Source organism: Carya illinoinensis, chromosome 11 (genome assembly GCF_018687715.1).
Source record: "Carya illinoinensis cultivar Pawnee chromosome 11, C.illinoinensisPawnee_v1, whole genome shotgun sequence".
NCBI classification, from domain to species: domain Eukaryota; kingdom Viridiplantae; phylum Streptophyta; class Magnoliopsida; order Fagales; family Juglandaceae; genus Carya; species Carya illinoinensis.
The window spans coordinates 5,155,029-5,174,520 of record NC_056762.1 but is presented as its reverse complement, the minus strand read 5'-3'; the positions used below and the strand labels follow the sequence as shown (position 1 = coordinate 5,174,520).

At 35.7% G+C, this 19,492-nt stretch overlaps 1 protein-coding gene across 1 annotated transcript; it reads left to right on the top strand.

The window, feature by feature from the left end:
* The first annotated feature begins 10,018 nt into the window (after positions 1 to 10,018).
* Positions 10,019 to 17,831, top strand: LOC122282050 (protease Do-like 9). Its single transcript, XM_043093969.1, has 9 exons — positions 10,019 to 10,739; positions 12,078 to 12,277; positions 12,366 to 12,546; positions 12,719 to 12,910; positions 13,075 to 13,307; positions 16,607 to 16,708; positions 16,850 to 16,900; positions 16,987 to 17,091; positions 17,310 to 17,831. The coding sequence occupies exons 1-9, from the start codon at positions 10,142 to 10,144 to the stop codon at positions 17,406 to 17,408; spliced, it is 1,761 nt and encodes a 586-aa protein (XP_042949903.1). The 5' UTR covers positions 10,019 to 10,141; the 3' UTR covers positions 17,409 to 17,831.
* Positions 17,832 to 19,492: the final 1,661 nt, after the last annotated feature.

The window sequence follows — 19,492 nt, the reverse complement described above, 5'->3', positions numbered from 1 at the left end:
AAAAAAGAGTAAATTTTATGAAATATTTTTAGATATTAATAAGTTAGTAAAGTATAATATCTTTCAATAGGTACATTCTGGTTGGATGTCACAATAGTTAATTTATGCCTATAGTTAAATTATATCTTAGTTTAAAATCAAATATGTAATATTATATATATACCTTCAGGTACTATATACGTTCGGATTATTTTTTTCCTCTCGTCTTCTTTTTCTGGTCTGTTTGTTTATTTTTTTCTTTTTCTTTTTACAAATGTAAATGGATATTATATAGAGATAAAATGTTATAAAGTAGGAAAATTGTTTACTAACGTGTAAGTAACCTTTTTTTTTCCTTTTTTTCTTTTTTTAATTTTCTTTTGGGATATGAGAACTATTTTAGTAATATCATTAGCTAGCAAAGCTTTTTATTGAGTTCAAAAGTTGTCGCACTCTTGCATAGCACAAGTCTTTGCCTAGCTCGATAAGAAAATCGTGCAACCCGATGACCCAAAAGAAATAGAGAGAAGGTTACTCGCTGATGGAGAGAGAAAGAGAAATTAGAGAAATGACAGAGAGCAGAGTTTTTTATTGGTTTAAAAATAAAAGCAATTCAATGGCAAAAACGTAACTACATAACAAAAATAAGAAAATTACTACTCATGTGGGATATATACTTATTATAATAGAATAAATTTGTTCTTTTATCATATACTAATATGGATATGTATTATTATTTTTTCCAGTGTATTTAAGCGGGGGCAGATTTTGGAACTTCCGTGCGGTCTTGCTTCTCTTAAGCCACAAGCTATGTTTGATAAAAAAAGACCCCTTTACAAAAATCTCAAGGCATTCCTAGACCCTATCCTTGACCCATCAATTCCCGTACTCGACTGTTGTGTAACTTCATATCCTCTTTTTATTTAGAGTAATGCTAGCTAGGAACATACTCTAAATATCTAAGTACCGCACAAACTTTTTATAAAAAGATAGGTCTTACAAAGGAAAAAAGAAAAGAAAAGAGTTTTTTTAATTATTTATATTTTTTTAAAGACATATTATTATTATTATTATTTTAATCTGTCTGAGCAATACAATTCATGATAAAAGCATCGATATGATATTAATTAATTGGTTAAAAATTTTCATTCTTTGCAATTACATTTTTGTACTCATCTTCTGCACTTATAGACTCGTGGATTTATATTTTTGTGTTTTTTTTTTCTTTTTGGGCCAAAGACTTATGGATATTTGCTTTCTGGTTATTGGGCTAACGATGATGGTGCTTGCAAAAAGAGGGAATGGCTTTTGCTCCAGGGAGGCTCCTGCGATAACCAACTCTCTTGTTCGTGAGATGAGTTCATACTCTATTTACTTCCTTTTACTTACCATACTATTTTAACTCACCATTCTCATCCCTTTATTTCACAACTACTTTCTCAATGGATATGGACAATCTGATCAATCAAACTGAAGCTCTACCTTGGGAGGATCTTTGTTTTTCGCCTGAGCAAGAATCTGTAAGTGAAAACAAAAATTTAGCTCTTATTGGAAGAATCGTCGCTACTAGACCTCTAAACAAGATTGCTCTTCATGCTTCTTTTAAGACAGCTTGGAAATTTGTGGGTAAGTTCCATATTGAAGATTTAGATGCAAATTTCTTCCTTTTCACATTCCAAAAGACTAGTGATATTCAAAAGATTATGAACCAGATCCCGTGGAATTTTAAAGGACACCTTCTTATTCTTAAGAGTTGTCTTGAAGGTTCGTCTTGGCAAGATATTAGCCTTTGTACTTCACCTTTTTTTGTCCAAATTCACGATCTTATTAGACAACATATGACAAAAAATTTGGCCTAAAAAATTGGTAGGGCCCTTGGGAATTATATTGGAGTTGATGTGAACCCTCTTTTTGGTTTGGCTAGTAAGAAATTTCTACGTATTAAAGTCAAGATAGATATCAACAAACCCCTGAAACAAGGCATATGGGAACCTCGAGATTCTAGTGCAAATTGGGTTTCTTTTAAATATGAGCGTCATTTAGACTTCTATTATGCATGTGGAAGAATCGGTCACTCTCATATCTTCTGCACTTTTCTCAACATCATCCCAGAACCCCTGCCATATGGGCCCTAGTTACGTGCAGATTCTAATATGGTCAAACCGGTTCAAGCTCAGGGCAGTTATTCAAATGTTTCTAGACTAGCATTAGTCAACTCTACAGAAAAGGAAGATCTTGAAAATTCTCAACCAAATTTAGAGCATGAAGGAAGTAATGTTTATGGTGCTTCTTTTTCACTGGATAAAGGGAAACAGGCTGCAATCCATTTTTCAGAAAAATCCTCAGCCGTTGAAAGTTTATTCTCAGGGAATTTATGTGAAAATCCATGGCTTCTCAATCAAGCCGATCACTCAAAAAATTCGGATGCAAGGTTTGCAAAGAAACACCCAACTAAAGTTTGGTCTCCCCAATAACTTATCTCTTTTGACCCACTTGGAAAAAGTCAAAACTTTCATCTAGATGGCAAAACTGGAAACGAGAAGCTTGAAGCTCTAATTCCTACTCATGCATGCACCGAATCAGAAGTCCTAACATGCACTGATGCAGAGCAGCTGAACCTGAATTTCCAGCTAGCACCGGCGAGCTCACGGGCTTTCTTTCATGCAGCAGCAGACCATAGTAGGCCACCTTTCCATCCGATGGCTGAGCTTTCTCCAGGTACTGTAGCATACAGTGAAAATGTTGCTTTAAATTTCTCACCTACTTTCGACTGCAGCAATATTAATAAGGACATTAAATTCCCAACTGCCTTTCAACAAGTCAATAGTCAAATCTCAAAGAAGAAAAATCATGATCTTTACGGCAACCAAAGGGATACAACTCAGCAGTAGCCGCATGAAATATCCTCTTACTCAGTTTTAAACTCGGACTCGTGGCCTTATCGGCGGACCCAACTACAAGAAGTGGGTTCGGGTTTAAGCCCTTCTTGGACATTACAAAAAGAAGCTTCTCTTCAAAGCCCAAGGACTGAATCTAGTCAGACCTCATTATCTCAGAAGCGGGAAAGCAAATGGAAAACAGGACCACCTTTCAATGCCCTGAATCCCACGCTGCAAAAACCAAAACCAAAACCAAAACCAATCACTTTCACTCCATCTATTAGTCATCAGCCAGTTCAACTCATTCCAAAAAGTCAAACCTTAAATCCTCCACCAGGTTTTCCTCCAAAGAAGCAAATGGGACCAACCATCAGAAGCAAGGCCATTTTCATAGAAGGGCAACCAGTACGTGAAAAAGATTCTCATCCATCAAAGAGCACAATCACTATAGTTCCTCTTCCAGAAACTGAATCCCAGGCTAAAAGAATGATCCTAGAGACTGAAAATATACAAACCCCAAAACAAAAATTTCAAAAAATTTCTTATGGCACAGGAGTAGCAAGAAGCAGTGCTGCAAGTTGCAATGAAGAGAAAGAAGCAGGTTTTATGCTCTTATCCATCAATAAATCAGAAATGGGGAGAGCTAAAAAATCAAAAGGAACAAGGGCAACTCCGTATAATAGATCCACTCAGAACACATTTTCAACTGGGATATCACCAAAAGCTGACGAGGTGGGCTCAACCATGCCTCCAACACCTCCATGAAGACACTGATCTGGAATTGCAGGGGTTTAGCCCGCCCTAAAGCAATCAAAAATATAAGGGCGTATATATCTAAATATAATCCTAATATAATATTTTTGTCGGAAACAATGGTATCTAGTGAAAACACCATTACTATTATAAATAGGCTAGTTTTCAACTTTTTGTTAATGTCTCTGCCTCAGGAAAAAATGGAGGCCTTTTGTTACTATGGCGACCTGGGTTGGATATAGAATCGGTGCATGTGAATACAAATGATATCTATATTTTGGTCTACTCTGATCCTCCTAATCATCCTTGGCTGTCTACTTTTGTTTATGCTCCAGCTCAATAGCAAAACAAGACAAAATTCTGGATTCATCTGGAATCTACACATCAATCTTTCCTTGGCCCTTGGCTCTGTATTGGTGATTTCAATGATTTACTTAGTCAAACAGATAAAGTAGAGGGACGACCGGTTACATCTACTTCTAATGGAGGACTAAAAAGCCTTATGAATTCTCATGGCTTAATTGACATAGGTTTTTCGGGACCAACTTTCACATAGACCAATAATCATCAAGGACAAGCAATGATTAGAGAAAGGTTAGATCGTGGAATAGCAAATACACGTTGGAGGATGTTATTCCCAGATGCCACCATTCAGCATCTAGTATCTTCAACCTCAGATCACAAGCCTCTATTGCTTAACACAATGAAGATAAGGAAAAATGCTTCTCAGTTTAAATTTGAAGAATTTTGGACTCGAGAACCCCTCAGCAATATAATCATTCAAGAGGCATGGAGCCAAAAATTTAGTGGAAACCCCCTTTCATATTATGTAGCAAGCTCAAGGAAACAAAAAAAGCACTCAAACTCTGGAATAAAAATCATTTTAAATGGGAGAATTCAGTTGAATATCCAACAAATTAAGATGGAGATCAGTCAACTACAAAGCAACACGCTAGACCAGATGACTTTACAGAGAGAAAATTATCTACTCCATCAACTTCAAGATCAACAAAAGAATGAAGAAATTCTTTGGAGGCAAAAGTCGAGAATCAACTGGCTCACAACAACAGACTTAAATACAAAATTCTATCATCTGTCAACAACAATACGCGGAAGAAGGAATGGGATCGACTCTGTCAAGTTAAATCCAGGTATTTGGACTATGGACCAAAATGTGATAGAATCTACTTTTATTGATTATTTCAAAACCATATACACGTCCATGGAACCAACTTTCCCAGAAAATCTTGAGAATATATTCGAAAACCATATTTCTAGGGAGGAAAAAGATCTTTTAACTGCAGTGCCCCAGGAAACAGAGATTTATGGAGCTCTCAAACAAATCCCAAACCACAAAGTTCTAGGTCCGGATAGAATGACTGGCCTTTCTTATAAACATTACTGGCATATTATTAAGAGAGATGTAATTGCCACAGTGCAAAATTTTTTTAGGAGTGGAAAACTCTTAAAACGAATAAACCATACCCACATTGCTCTCATACCAAAAAATACCAATCCAAGTTCCCCATAGCATTATCGTCCTATCAGCTTGACAAATGTCATCTACAAAATCATCACTAAGATTCTGGCAAATCGCTTAAAGAAAACTCTTCCGAGCATCATCTCTCCCTTCAAACAGCTTTTGTGTCAGGAAGAAACATAACAGAAAACTCCATCATTGCCCATGAAATGTTCCACCATCTAAAGAATCATAAGGGGAAGAAGGGTCAGATGGCCATAAAGATAGACATGGAAAAAGCTTTTGACTTCATATAATGGAACTTCCTTTTTACAGTTATGAAAGTATTGGGTTTCAACTCTACATGGATCAACCTCATCAAGGAATGTATTACAACAAACTCGTTCTCTATTCTCATAAATGGGTCTCCAAGAGGTTTTTTCAAAGCCCAACGGGGTCTGAGACAAGGTGACCCCATCTCACCTTTCCTATTCATTCTATGCACAGAGGTTCTTTCAAGGCTATTGGCAAAATCGAAAAATACTAAAAATTTGAAAGGGATAAAAATCAGTAGGGAAAGCCCTCCTATCTCTCATATTCTTTTTGTAGATGATCTAATAATCTTTGGGCAACCAAAAGAAAAATCAACAAAGGCTATCAAAAATGCCTTAGCCAAATATCAAGACTGGTCAGGCCAACGAATCAACTAGAGCAAATCCTCACTCTACATAACTCAAAATACTAGTACTGCAGCAAGGAGGAAAATATTGGAGAATTTGCCATACAAAGAATCTACCTCAAAGATGACATACTTGGGCATTCATACAACGTTCAACCGATCCAAAAAAGCAGACTACAAAGAGATATTGGAGAAAATAAATAAAAGATTAGAGGGTTGGAAATCAAAGCTACTATATCAAGCAGGTAGATCTATGCTCATCAGAACAGTAGCTAGCACCATACCTACTTATCAAATGTCAACTCACATGCTTCCGAAGTCTATCTGTAAGTCCTTGAATACAAGATTCAAAAAGTTTTTGTGGGAAACTACAAAAGATCAAACGCACAAGCTATGTTTAAAATCTTACAAATCAATCTGTCAACCAAAAAAAGAAGGAGGACTGAGACTACAAAAGATGGAAAACATGAATGTTGCATTATTAGCAAAGACAGGCTGGGAAATGAGTCAACCAAATGTTAGTATATGGCACAAGCTCTTTACAAAGAAATATCTGAAATCCACCACCTTCACAAATGTTGCTTCAAAGAATACTAATTCGAGTATATGGAAAGGAATACTGAAAACAAGACCACTGCTGAAAAAGGGTATGTGTTTTAATATCACAAATGGTTTAACAGTGAAAGTTTGGTTTGACCCCTGGATCCCATCTATGGAAAATTTCAAACCTCTTCCTTTTAACCCCCAAATTGATCTTTCCCAAGGCTTACATGTTTCCGATCTGATCAATCAGATAAATAGATCATGGGATCTTCAAAAACTACAATTCTTTTTCCAACCCACCAGTGTCTTAGAAATTTAGAAAATCCCTTTATCCAGAACAACACAAGGACTAGATCGCTTCATTTGGACAAAAACTCAAAATGGTAGATTCTCTGTCAAATCAGCCCATCATATAGTTTCCAACATGACAGGCCCCATCAATATAGACATCCTGAACATCTGATGGAAAATATATGGAAGTTCAAAATCCTTGGTCACCATAAATTTCTATTGTGGAAAATCCTATGGAATATTCTACCAACCAGAGAAAGATTAAAACGGTTTATCTCCAATATCCCCTCAACAAATTGTCCTATTTGTGAGGGTAGCTAAGAAACTCTTCTTCACCTCTTCATAAAGTGTCCCCTCTCTAGAATTTTGTGGAGTCAGAGTAATTGGCCTTTAAACCTTTGCTCATTGCCTATCAATTCTATGTATGATTGGTTCCTTTCCATCTTAAACCCAAAGGAAAAACTGGGCCTCAATTCCTAAGATGAACAACCATTCCGCTTATTTGCAATCTTGATTATGGATTTCATATGGAGACTCCGGAATGACTTAGTTCACAACAACAAAAGCCTCTCTTCACATATAGCCTCGCAACAACTAAACCACTCATATCAAGAAAATCTACATGCTTGGAAAGACAAACATATTTCTTCAGCTCAGAAGTCATGGCAGAAACCTCTCCAAAACCAAATTTGTATATCCTTCAATGCAGCTATTAGAAATAACTTCTCTGTAGTTTCAGCAGTAAGCAAAAATGCACAAGGAGAGCCTATAGAAATATGGACAGATGAGATTCTCACCATGATTCCAATAATAGCAGAAGCTTTGGCAGCAAGACTAGCACTCCAAATGGCGAAACACATCAACCACCAACAAATTCTTATGATAGGAGACTCTCAGTTAGTCATTTCCTCTAACTATAAGGAAGTAGCCATCTGGCAAATAGAGCAAATCTCAGAAGACATAGCAAAATGTCTGAAAACTCATAAAGATTGGAGTTTTAAAAAAATCGATAGATCTCAAAATCGATTTGTGCATTCAGTGGCACAGTGGGCAGCTACAAACTTGAAATTTGGTAGCATTCCTATAGTTTGTATTCCAACTTATATTTTGTATATTGACAGTGTGATGGACCCTCCTTATGGTTTGTAATTTCTTTTCCTATATATATGAATACAAGCTTGCTTAGAAAAAAAAAAAAAAAAACGATGATGGTGTCTGCAAAGCAATCATTATACGCGAGGTACGAGAATTTGATTACTCTCAACAAGTGAGCACCCAGAAAACAAAAGTTAGGGGCAAAAACATATTTACATAACAAAAAAGGAAAATTTACTGTTTAATATTGTTTATATAGATAGATATTTATTGTAATAGATATATATTATGAATTGTCGTCTGCCATATTATCCCTCATTTGTAATAAATAAATATAATTGTCTTCAATTTAAAACAAATATACAAGAGAAAGGAAATTGGCGGCCATGGGCATCATTAAAGCCTCTCATGGTTGACCAATACATAGGGCTGTAATCGAACCGAAGCGAGCTGGTTTTTTGCTTGCAGCTCGAGCCTGAGCTCAGAATTTTTTTTTTTTTAATTTGTTGTTCGAACTTAATTTGATAAGTTAAAATCTCAACTCGAGCTCGTTCCACAAAAGAGTTCGAGTCTGGCCGAGCTCTTGCTCGAACTCGAGTTTGATTGGTTTTTTTTTGGAATAAGATTTAATAATTAATAAATTAAATAAAAAAAGAACTAATATTGAATTTATACAACTAACAAGTAGAACCTCTATTAAATTATAAAATTTTTAAAAATTTATAAATAATTAATATCTAACTAGTTGGTATTTATCCAAACTAACAATATATTATATGCTTACATATATTATTAATACATATACTTAATATAATATCATATATCTATTTCATATATAATTCTCACCTACTAATATATGAAATTATTAAATTTTATCAACTAATTATTATAAAAATTATAAAATATACCTATAAAGTATATTTACTATATAAACATAAGTAATTAGAATACATATTATATATTTAATTATAAAAGTGGTATGCTTATATTATTAGCTAATACATATATACATGCATAAGTGTATGTATATATTTATCAATATATGAATGAGTTTTAATTGAGTCGAGCTAACGAGTCAACTCAAGCATAAACAAGTGAGCCTAAACGAGCCTTAGTTAAGTCGAGTCGAGTTTTGTCGGGTCTGTGTCATTTACAAATCGAACATGTATCTATTTTAATGAACGATTTTTTTTTTTTTTTTTTCACGAGTCGAGTTCGATTCAAGTTTAATTGAATGAATACCGAACGGGCTATCGAACAGACTGGTTTATTTACAACCCTACCAATAAACAAGTAATTGCAGTGAATAGCTTGTTAGGTAACCATACACATGCCAATTCATATAAAACTAGAGAAATACTTTGAGTTTCGGGATTTAAAAAGTATCCCCGATTTTCTTTTTTTGTTGGTTTTTTTTTACTCAATGATTTAAGTAGATAATTTTGAGCGAAGTTGTGAAATTTTTTAAAAAAAATATTTAAGAATATAAAAAAATAAATGAAAAAGATAAAAAAAAATATATATATATATATATATATATATATATATATATATATATATATATATATATTTTGCCTTGCTCGGTGGCAAATTGGGCTGTAGCAGGACTCACACAAGTATTTTACAATTCACTCTAAGTCAACTAGTCTCATCGTACCACTTTATTAAAAATAGTTACAAATTAAAGAACCATAATCTATTTAAAATAAAGTTATATAATAACTATAAGTTTATTATTTTTCTAATTTTTATTAGTTTGATATGTGACTCTCAATTTCAAACTTGTTTAAGTGTAAATTTGATTCTTGTTCTTGTATGGGTTTTTCCCGATCAATTACTAGTAGGGTTGTAAACCAATCGATCTGGATCGGAAAAACTGATCGGACCAATCCATTCGGGTCAGATTGGACTGAACTGAATTCTAAACCGATCAGTTTCAATCCTAAAAAATGTGGACCGAATGATATTCGGTCCAGTCTCGGGGTTTATAAATTTTAGACTGGACCGGACTGAACTTCTATATATATTTTAAAAATATTTGTATTAATTTAATATATTATTTTTATTAATAATTATATAAGTTAATGATGTAATTTTCATTTAATTTATAATCATTGACCATAGAAAATAATTTTTTAATGAGTTAATTACACTATCTATATTAATAACTCACTTATTTTTAATTTAACAATTTAAATAAATTTTATTATTAATTTATTTAAAAAAATAAAAAAAAATAATTACACTGGACCAATAGGGACCGGACCGGTCCTATGGATGTTTGGTCGTTAAGAGCTATACGACGGACCGTTTTATGTTTGCTAGGAACAGAAGCAGCTGTAGAACAAAACGAGCAAGAGAAGTAGGAAACACCCGAAGCTACGTAAATTCCCTTGCGTTCCCAACTCATTTCCTCTTCCTCTGGAACTGCGTATCTCTGAAGCTCGGCATTTTTCTGTGTCAATGAAAATGGTTGGCGAGTCCAACAAGCGCAAAAGAGGCCGCAAGCCCAAGAACCCCTCCTCCACCGAAACCCTAGATCTCCCTTCTACCACCACCACCACCGCCGCAGACGCCGCCGCATTGGACGACGTCTTCTCCGTCACCAACGTCGAGCTCATCGACCCTCCCACCACATCATCCAACGCCAACGCTGGAGCCCACCGCCGCGGCCGTCCCAAGAAGCGCCCCATGCCCGAGAAGCCTCAGCCCCTCCTCTCCCCATCCGCGCGGAGGGCCACACTTCGCCCTTTCGAGAACGGGGACTTCTTCGACGTCGCGGTGGGTCCCATGGCAGTGGAGGGCACGCCGGCGAGGGTGGTCCCGGCGATGGACGCGGTGGTGAAGGTGTTCTGCGTGCACACGGAGCCGAATTTCTCCCTGCCGTGGCAGCGGAAGAGGCAATACAGCTCTAGCAGCAGCGGTTTCGTCATCGGAGGGAGGAGGGTGCTCACCAACGCCCATTCCGTCGAGCATTACACCCAGGTCAAGCTCAAGAAGCGCGGGTCCGACACCAAGTACCTCGCCACTGTGCTGGCTATCGGGACTGAATGCGATATTGGTAACTAACTTTCCTTCTCTGGTTTCGCATATTCGTGCTGGAATGCTTTGCTTAGCTTAGCACTACGATTCATTGCTAACACCGAAACCTTGAATAGATATGTGCCTAGTTGAAGAATCGTGTGGTTGTGAATGGATTATAATGTTGGCAAACTGTAACGTTCTTGATAACAAGAACACCCCAACGCCACTACCACGTACACAGGATTCCAAGAAACCCAAGAACAGATGAAGGAATGCTCAGAACACAATACAAGATGAATGAATGCAAGTACACACAGGAATGATCAAATGCAAGATTCCATTAATGAACATTGACAGGGAGAACTTTCGAGGAGTTCTCAACCCCCAACACTCAAGCTTCCGAATGATCAAAGTTGCTTTTACAGGAAATGGCTTCTGCTTCTATACTTGCAGAACCACGAAGGACTCAAACACAACAATCAAAACTCACTGTTTAACTAAAGACTTAAATGCAAGAAATAAAACTCAAAACGAACTCCATATCACCTACAATTTGCTTAGACAACTTACAACACTCTTCTTTAAACTAAAATCGTTTCATAAAAAGGACCGTTAACCAAAACTGCACATCATATTGCTTTGAATCCTTATGCCTTCAGAAACCGTTAAAGTCGTTACTCCCCTTCCAGACTCACTACTTCACAGCATCTGTTACCCACATCTACTCACTGTCCAACTTTAATCAACCTTCTTCCTCTTCAAGACCTTGCCCCCAAGCACCCGTGATACAAACATTACCAAGTCTGATATTTTTCATGACAGTAGTTATTTAAGTATGTTAGTACCTAATTTGTGTCGGACCTCGTAAGAATTGAGGTGTGGCTACTAATGTCAACTGATAACATTACATAGAGGGATTTTGATCATTCTACATTTGTTAGGACTGAGACCAGAGTTTTGCCCCTCTTGTTCTGAACTGGGGAAAATATCCATGGGCAAAATGCATTAGCTATTCTAAATAAAACAAATGAAACCATCAAGTCAACTAATGTACGGGGTATCCAAAATTGAAGCAAAATAAATTTAACGATTAAGAGGAGCCAATTATGAACTTTTAGAAAAGGTGAAGAAACAAGGGTTACAAGTAACTCAAGGGTCTCATGAGAAGAAAGTCGAAGGGTTGAATTATCATTGCCCATTAAACTTCAATTTTGATGCTGATGGAGACAGAAAAGTTGTGCAGTAAGGTGCATGTGTTATAGTCATCTAAGTTGTATTAACTATTGCACGAAGTAAATATTGGTAGCCTTTTTGACTTGTACTTGATTGACTTAAGTTATACTGATCGTAAGTTTTGTTTTATGTGATGTTGCAGCAATGCTCACTGTCGATGATAATGAATTTTGGCAAGGAGTGTCACCAGTAGAATTTGGGGATTTACCTGCACTTCAAGATGCTGTGACTGTTGTGGGTTATCCAATTGGGGGAGACACAATTTCTGTTACAAGTGGTGTTGTTTCACGATTAGAGATCCTATCTTATGTCCATGGTTCCACTGAACTTCTTGGTTTGCAGGTTATGATGTTGCAGTAACATTTTGTTGTGTACGTAGTTTGCCGATTGACTATTTGTCGTGATAACTTTTTCATGATTGTTTTTGCAGATAGATGCTGCTATAAACTCTGGAAATTCTGGTGGGCCTGCTTTTAATGATAAAGGAAATTGTGTGGGCATTGCATTTCAATCCCTTAAACATGAAGATGCAGAGAATATAGGTTACGTGATACCCACACCAGTCATCATGCACTTCATCCAGGATTATGAGAAGAATGGAGCGTATACAGGTAGTTATTTACATCTTTGAGTTGTTAAGTTGTTGTACTAACTTCTACAAATGTAATCCACCTTGTGATTTTTGTGCATGGATACGTGCATTTCTAAGAATTTTTGAGTCACAGCTACTTTTTTTCCCCTCCCCCTGTTGCTTTGATTCATATTTCTTTCTTTACATGCCAGGATTTCCAATTCTTGGAGTTGAGTGGCAGAAGATGGAGAATCCTGATTTGCGGACAGCAATGGGTATGAAACCTGATCAGAAGGGTGTTCGTATTAGAAGAATTGATCCAACTGCCCCAGAATCTAAGGTTTTAGCACCATCGGATATTATTCTCAGCTTTGATGGGGTTGATATTGCCAATGATGGAACAGGCAAGCAGGACTTCTTGATTACAGCTTTTTCTTGACTACATATGCAAATTTTGCATTAGGGTTTTAAATGTAAAAGTGAAAAGTCCTACTAATCTAGTCTTTGTAATTGTATTTTTCCTGAATTTTGATGTGGCACTTCACTCTATTCTTTTGGAATGTTTCAGTTCCTTTTCGTCATGGCGAGCGCATAGGCTTTAGTTACCTTGTCTCCCAGAAGTACACTGGGGATGATGCAGCCATTAAAGTACTTCGCAATTATGAGATTCTTGACTTTGACATCCAACTTGCAACTCACAAAAGGCTCATTCCAGCACACATCAAAGGGAGACCACCCTCATATTATATTATTGCTGGATTTGTTTTTACGACTGTATCTGTTCCATACCTTCGTTCTGAGGTTTGTTGTTCAACTTTGGAATCCCCCTGGCTTGTCCACTTTCATGTGTTTTCCGGGTCTGAAATAGACAATAATAATTGTTGCTTCTAGTTTTTGTTTCTCTGTTGTTTTGATGCTGTGGCTAATCTTTTGTACTTGCAAAGAACTTTAGCATAGTGGAGGCTGGACAACTTGTGTAACTAGTAAAGTCTGATTATAGTGGGAGACTCCTCGTTTGTTTTCACAACGCTTCTCAACTCATCTAATTTCATTTAATCTAATCATTTCAACTTTTCCAAATTTCCACACAAAAGAAAATAAACAATTCAACATTTTCAAATCCCAAAACAAAAAAATATTCAAAATATATATTCTAACAATATTTTATTCAATTTTCAACTTTAATCTCAACTTATCTCATCTGCGAAAACAAACCAGGTAAAGGGATGCTTGAAGAATGAGATGAGATAAGAAGAGAAATATGTGGATAGTAGTAAAATGGTTTGTGAATAGTAATGAAATGATTTGAGGTATGATGTTTTATGGGGTTTTGGAAAAGGAGAGAGAAAAAGTTAAATAACAATATTATAAAATTAAAATATTGCTAGAATATAACTTTTTAATATTATTTTTGTTTTGCTTTTTGTGTTTTGTTTGGAAGTTTAGAAAAGTTGTAATGACTAGGTAATGATTAGATGAAAAAGTTGAAGATTTGAAATTGAAAAGTGTATGTGTTTGCGTGATGTTTGAGAAGTAAATGCGATGAGATGAGAGGAGATGAGAGGATGGGATGAAACCATCCCATCTTCCAAACAACCCCTAACTCTTTGCATTTGCATGAAACTGGGTAGAGAATTTCTTATCTTTAATGAAATTTTGGACTGATTAACAACTCTTGTCCATTGTTGATTTTTTATTTGTAATAGGCATCTTGGTCTTTTGTGCTATATTAGAGTATGCTTGCTGGAAAACAATGTTCAAGCAGTCTTTTTTATCTAAGGGCTTCTACAATACATTAGAGCATGCTACTGATCAGTGAAACGAAGAGAAGATATCCCTTTGTCTTTGGGATCACTTTTACTTCCTTTGAATGTGAGGACGAGCTCCAATGACAGTTGAGTTGCCATTAAATGAGGCACTGTTTGGTGGGGCTTTTCATGGCTTCTCTAGGGGTGTTTTGGAACAACCTAATGAGAGCCCAAGCCACATCTGGGCCTATAATCTAAAGGGATTAGTAAATGCTATGATTGGAGCCCCTAGAACTATTATAAAGGGCCACAAATTCTTCCTCTTAAGTAATGTGGGATCCCATTCAACACCTTGCTATATTCAATTTGAAGTATTACAATCTCCCCCACCTAAATTCTGGATATTCTTGTCATGCCATTTTGTTGTAGGTGACATGGCTCAAATCGCACACTTTTGGTTGTAATTGCCTTTGATATAATTTGTAATGTCCCAAGACAAGTCCATCATATTTGAGCTTATACTCCAAAAGAATAGCCGATATTATAATTAGATTTCCTTAGATTTGTTATAAAGGGTAAAATTTCTTCCTCCCAAGCAATGTCAAATCTCATTCACTGCCTTTCTTTTCTCAGTCTAGGGTATTACATCGTTGGCCTTTAAAAAGCAGAGAAACTAGCCTACAATTGTTTGGTAGCTTCTTAGAGTTTCTTAAAGCTGTATAGCTTATTTATTTTAATATATCATTTTGGAAGCATGGAGCTTTGCTCCTATGAATCCACATAATCCTCTCTCAACTCACTAGTTTTAGAAGTTTAAATGATTACATACTTGTTTTAGTAGTTGTCAACTATGAGAAAAATTTATTTAAGTGGCTGGCTTAAATTCATGTGGGGATTGTGAGAATCATAAACTGGCCGTTATCTTTTGCTTATAAACATGGAATGTTCTTCTAGCTAATTAGAGCTTTCTTTCTTCAGTATAATTTTGATAGTTTCTTTCTTCAGTATAATTATTTGCATCCCACAATGTATTCATCAAAAAAAAAATTATTTGCATCCCACAATTTTTTTTTTTTTTAATTTTTTTTAAATTTTGTATTTAATTACAAAATAGATATAGAAGATTGTACAAAAATTAGTTTATATGGATATTTTGATCTAGTCAATCTTGAATCTGAAGTAACAAATTTTTGTTTTTGAAGGTCTAAGCTCAATGTTTCTTTCTATTTTCTTAAATCTCGTTTGGATGTTGATATGAGATAAGATGAGAAATCCATCAATAATAATGAAATAGTTTGTGAATAGTAGTGAAATGTTTTGAGTTAAGATGTTTTATGGGATATTGGGAAATGAGAGAAAAAGTTGATTAAAAAACTATAAAAAAGTATTGTTAGAATATAATTTTTTAATATTATTTTTGTTTTGGGATTTGAAAAGTTGAAATGTTTTTGTGTTTGAAAGTTTCGAGAAGTTATAATGATTAGGAAATGATTAGATAAAAAAGTTGAAAATTAAAACATTTGAAACTGTGAAGTGTTTGTATTTGAGTGGTGTTTGGATGATGAAATGAGATGAGATGAGATGGGTTGAGACCATCTCAACATCCAAATGGGGCCTTAGTATCATCGTATTTGGATAATCAAAAGAGGTAGCTTCTGATTTTTGCAAGTCTAAGGAATGTGTGGAGGGTTGCCTCAACACCATTTCTCCTTCTCTCTTCATATTTTGGAATTACATACATGTTATGTAATGCCCTAATAGAAGGTCCAAACCACATGACCTACTCCAAAAGGATTAGTTAATGATACAATTGGAGCCCCATTAAAACCTTATAAAGAGCAAGAACTTCTCCTTCCCAAGCAATGTGGGATCTCATACACCACCTACCTTTATTCTTATCATATGGGGGTATTACAATATTCATATAAAAAAAAAAAAAAAAAATCTACTTTGATGCCTGGGTCTACAACTAGCATGTTTAAAAGCTACAACCTATCACAATGGCCTTCAGCAATATCCAAAGGATGTGGTTTTTGTCTGGCAGTCTCGTGAACTTTTATCCAACAAAGGTTCAACTGTTTGCTCCTACTCTTTCGTGGTACACATGTGCTGGTCTTCTATGTATCCTCTATATCTTGGTGGTTTCTTATGCAAAGAAAATTGTTTTTAGTTCCAAACATGAAATGCAAATTGGTTGCTTCAATTCATCATCAACTTTTTGTGTTTAGTAATGTCCTGTTGGCAGCCTACTCTTATTTGATCTCCAACATCTTATTAACAAATTTATCAGTGTCATGTTTGACTTTGCAAAGATTTTGCATGGTATCCCATAATCCTGTCCTCTTTCTGCAGTATGGAAAGGATTATGAATATGAAGCTCCAGTGAAGCTTTTGGATAAACTGTTGCATTCAATGCCACAATCACCAGATGAGCAGCTTGTTGTTGTTTCTCAGGTACACTCTCTCTCTCTCTCTCTCTCTCTCTCTCTCTCTCTCTCTCTCTCTCTCTCTCTCTCTCTCTCTCTCTCTCTATATATATATATATATATATTTCCATTCTTTTACTTTACCTTTTAATAAGATGTTTTGTTGAAGGTGCTTGTTGCTGATATCAATATTGGCTATGAGGACATTGTTAACACCCAGGTCTGGAATTAGTAGCTTTTTGCAGTGCCTTTGATTTTAGCTGTGGATACTTTAATTACCGAGCTGTTTCATTGTATAATGTGTAGGTGCATGCTTTCAATGGTAAGCCTGTGAAGAATCTGAAGAGCTTGGCCACCATGGTAGAGAGCTGTGAAGATGAATTTTTGAAGTTTGATTTAGAGTATCAACAGGTTCTTCCTCTCTCTCTGGTGGAGTGCGATACACATTGAACACACACCTTGCCTGGTTGCCCCTCTTATTTATTCATAAAAAATGATTGAGCCAAGGGATTTTTATATGGAAAGGAAGCATGAACAGTGTAGAAAATTTTCTCCTCGTGTTTCCTTTCCATGCAAAATTCCCATATGAGTATCACGCTTCTTTATTGATAAGTTTTACATCTGTACAGATAGTGGTCCTCCGGACAAAGACGGCCAAAGCAGCTACTTTAGATATTCTTGCAACACACTGCATACCATCAGCCATATCGGATGATCTAAAGTTGTGAGGTTTGATCATAGATTTCTTAGCCTGCACTGCCTCTGTTTTTCTTTTCTAAAACATCTGAAGAAGAATATGTCACATTCTGGAGACTGGACTTGCTAGCCATATATTTATAGTTTGTTAGACATTGTTTCCCCATGGGGGACTGTCTCTGGAGAGCAGTGAGGTGCAGGTACTTCAGCGGTGATTGATAGTTTTCTGCTCTTTGCAAGTAAATGAGGAGACCATACAGGCTGTAGAATTGAGGGTGGTCTTGAGATTATTCTTGCTTTTTTCTTCTATAAATTTTGGAGCGATATGTGAGGCATATATTTTATGTAATAACTCCCGTAGAATATCTAGATGTGAATGGGATCTTAATTGTCAGAAATTCCTATCTAGAGGAAAAGAAATAGTAAAATACCAAGTTACTAACCTTTTTATACCATGAGACATCTTCTCTAGCAGTGGCATGTTTGAAGGGCTTGAGACGGGTTGTGCACCAAACAACTACATAAGGGGGAAATTTGAAGTAAATTCAGCATGTAGATAGTGCCATGTGGAACATATCACCCTTACCTTTTTGTTTACAGGAGTCTGTATGCACAAGCACAAGCCCCATGCATAAGCCGCCAAATGTCCGTCCGATGATCACTTTACTGGGGAAGCACGAACCACCCTTGCTGCACAAAATGCTGCTGTCCTTGGTTTGGAGATGGCTCTCTGGATGTAGTCACCGCAATCACAAATTGCTCTCCTTCCTAAAAGGCCTTTGGTCCCTCTAAGTAAATCCCCCTATCTATCTAGTACGAAGAGCAAGTGATTCTTGACCACCATACTCAGAACCTACAAGCCATCCCACGATATATTTGCTTCATTCTAGGACATGGGAACCCAAATCATAGAGAGGCCTATGTTTTGCATGCCATAATCCACCTACATTAACATATTCCAAAAGGGAGATAAAGAACAAACATAAACTAGATCAGCTTGTAAGGCTAGATTGCCTTGAATATGTTCTAAAGATGATGAGCAAGTGATGATTCAACCGCTTTCTATACGTCTTTCTATACGTCTGCCTCTCCAATAGGGCACTCTTTTGCGTGGGTGGTAGTAAAACTTTCATCTTCAAGGATTTACCCTTTTCCTCTTCTTGGGGTAGTCCATTCTACAGCGGGAAAACCTTAAACCATAACAGTTGCTTCAATCACACTACAAAAGACAAAAGCTCAAATAATCCCAGTGAGTCTATCACTACATCTGGGTAGGTGTATAAGGGCCGGTTTGGTCTGGTTTTAGACATATTTTAGAATTGAATTGGTATATACTAGTTCTGAGATTTGAAGAACTAATATCGCAATAGTTGTATCCCAAAATTAGTACATCCGATTTTTCCAATTTCGGTCGGTTTAGTTTGATTTTTTTGGTATATAATATAGTATATAATAATATAATGGTAATATATTGTAGTATATTACAATTATATTATAGACTATAGAGATATATTATAGTATATTATAATATATAGTGATATAGTATTAGTAATGACTATTAATACAATAGACTATAGTGATATATGATTTTAAAATTTAATATTATATTAATCAGTAATTTATTATATAATATAAAATTATTTATATATAATATAAAAAATATTTTATACAATATAAAAAATTAAAAAATATAAATGAACCAATCAAGTCTGATTCGATCTGGTGTTCGAAAAAGGAAAACTGAATCAAACCAATTTTGACTGGTTTTGAAAAAAATAAAATCGGTACTAAACCTAACCAAATCTAGTACCAGATCAAACCCACTTATTCGGTCCAGTTTATCGATTCCCTGGTTTATTTTCCACCCTTATATATGGGTACACACGAGGGAGTTTCAAATTTTTTACACTGTAACGTCTATGCATTTAGCATAATGTAATATAATCATTATAGTTGATGTAAAGTAAGTTCTGCAACATTTGTTATTGTATGTGAATCTCAAAATATTAAATGTTTAACAAAAATGATGTGGTCCACTTTGTGGAACTTTCTCTCCCAAACTCTAAAACATTCCACATGGTAGAATTTGAAAAGATAGTTTGAATCTATGTGAAAA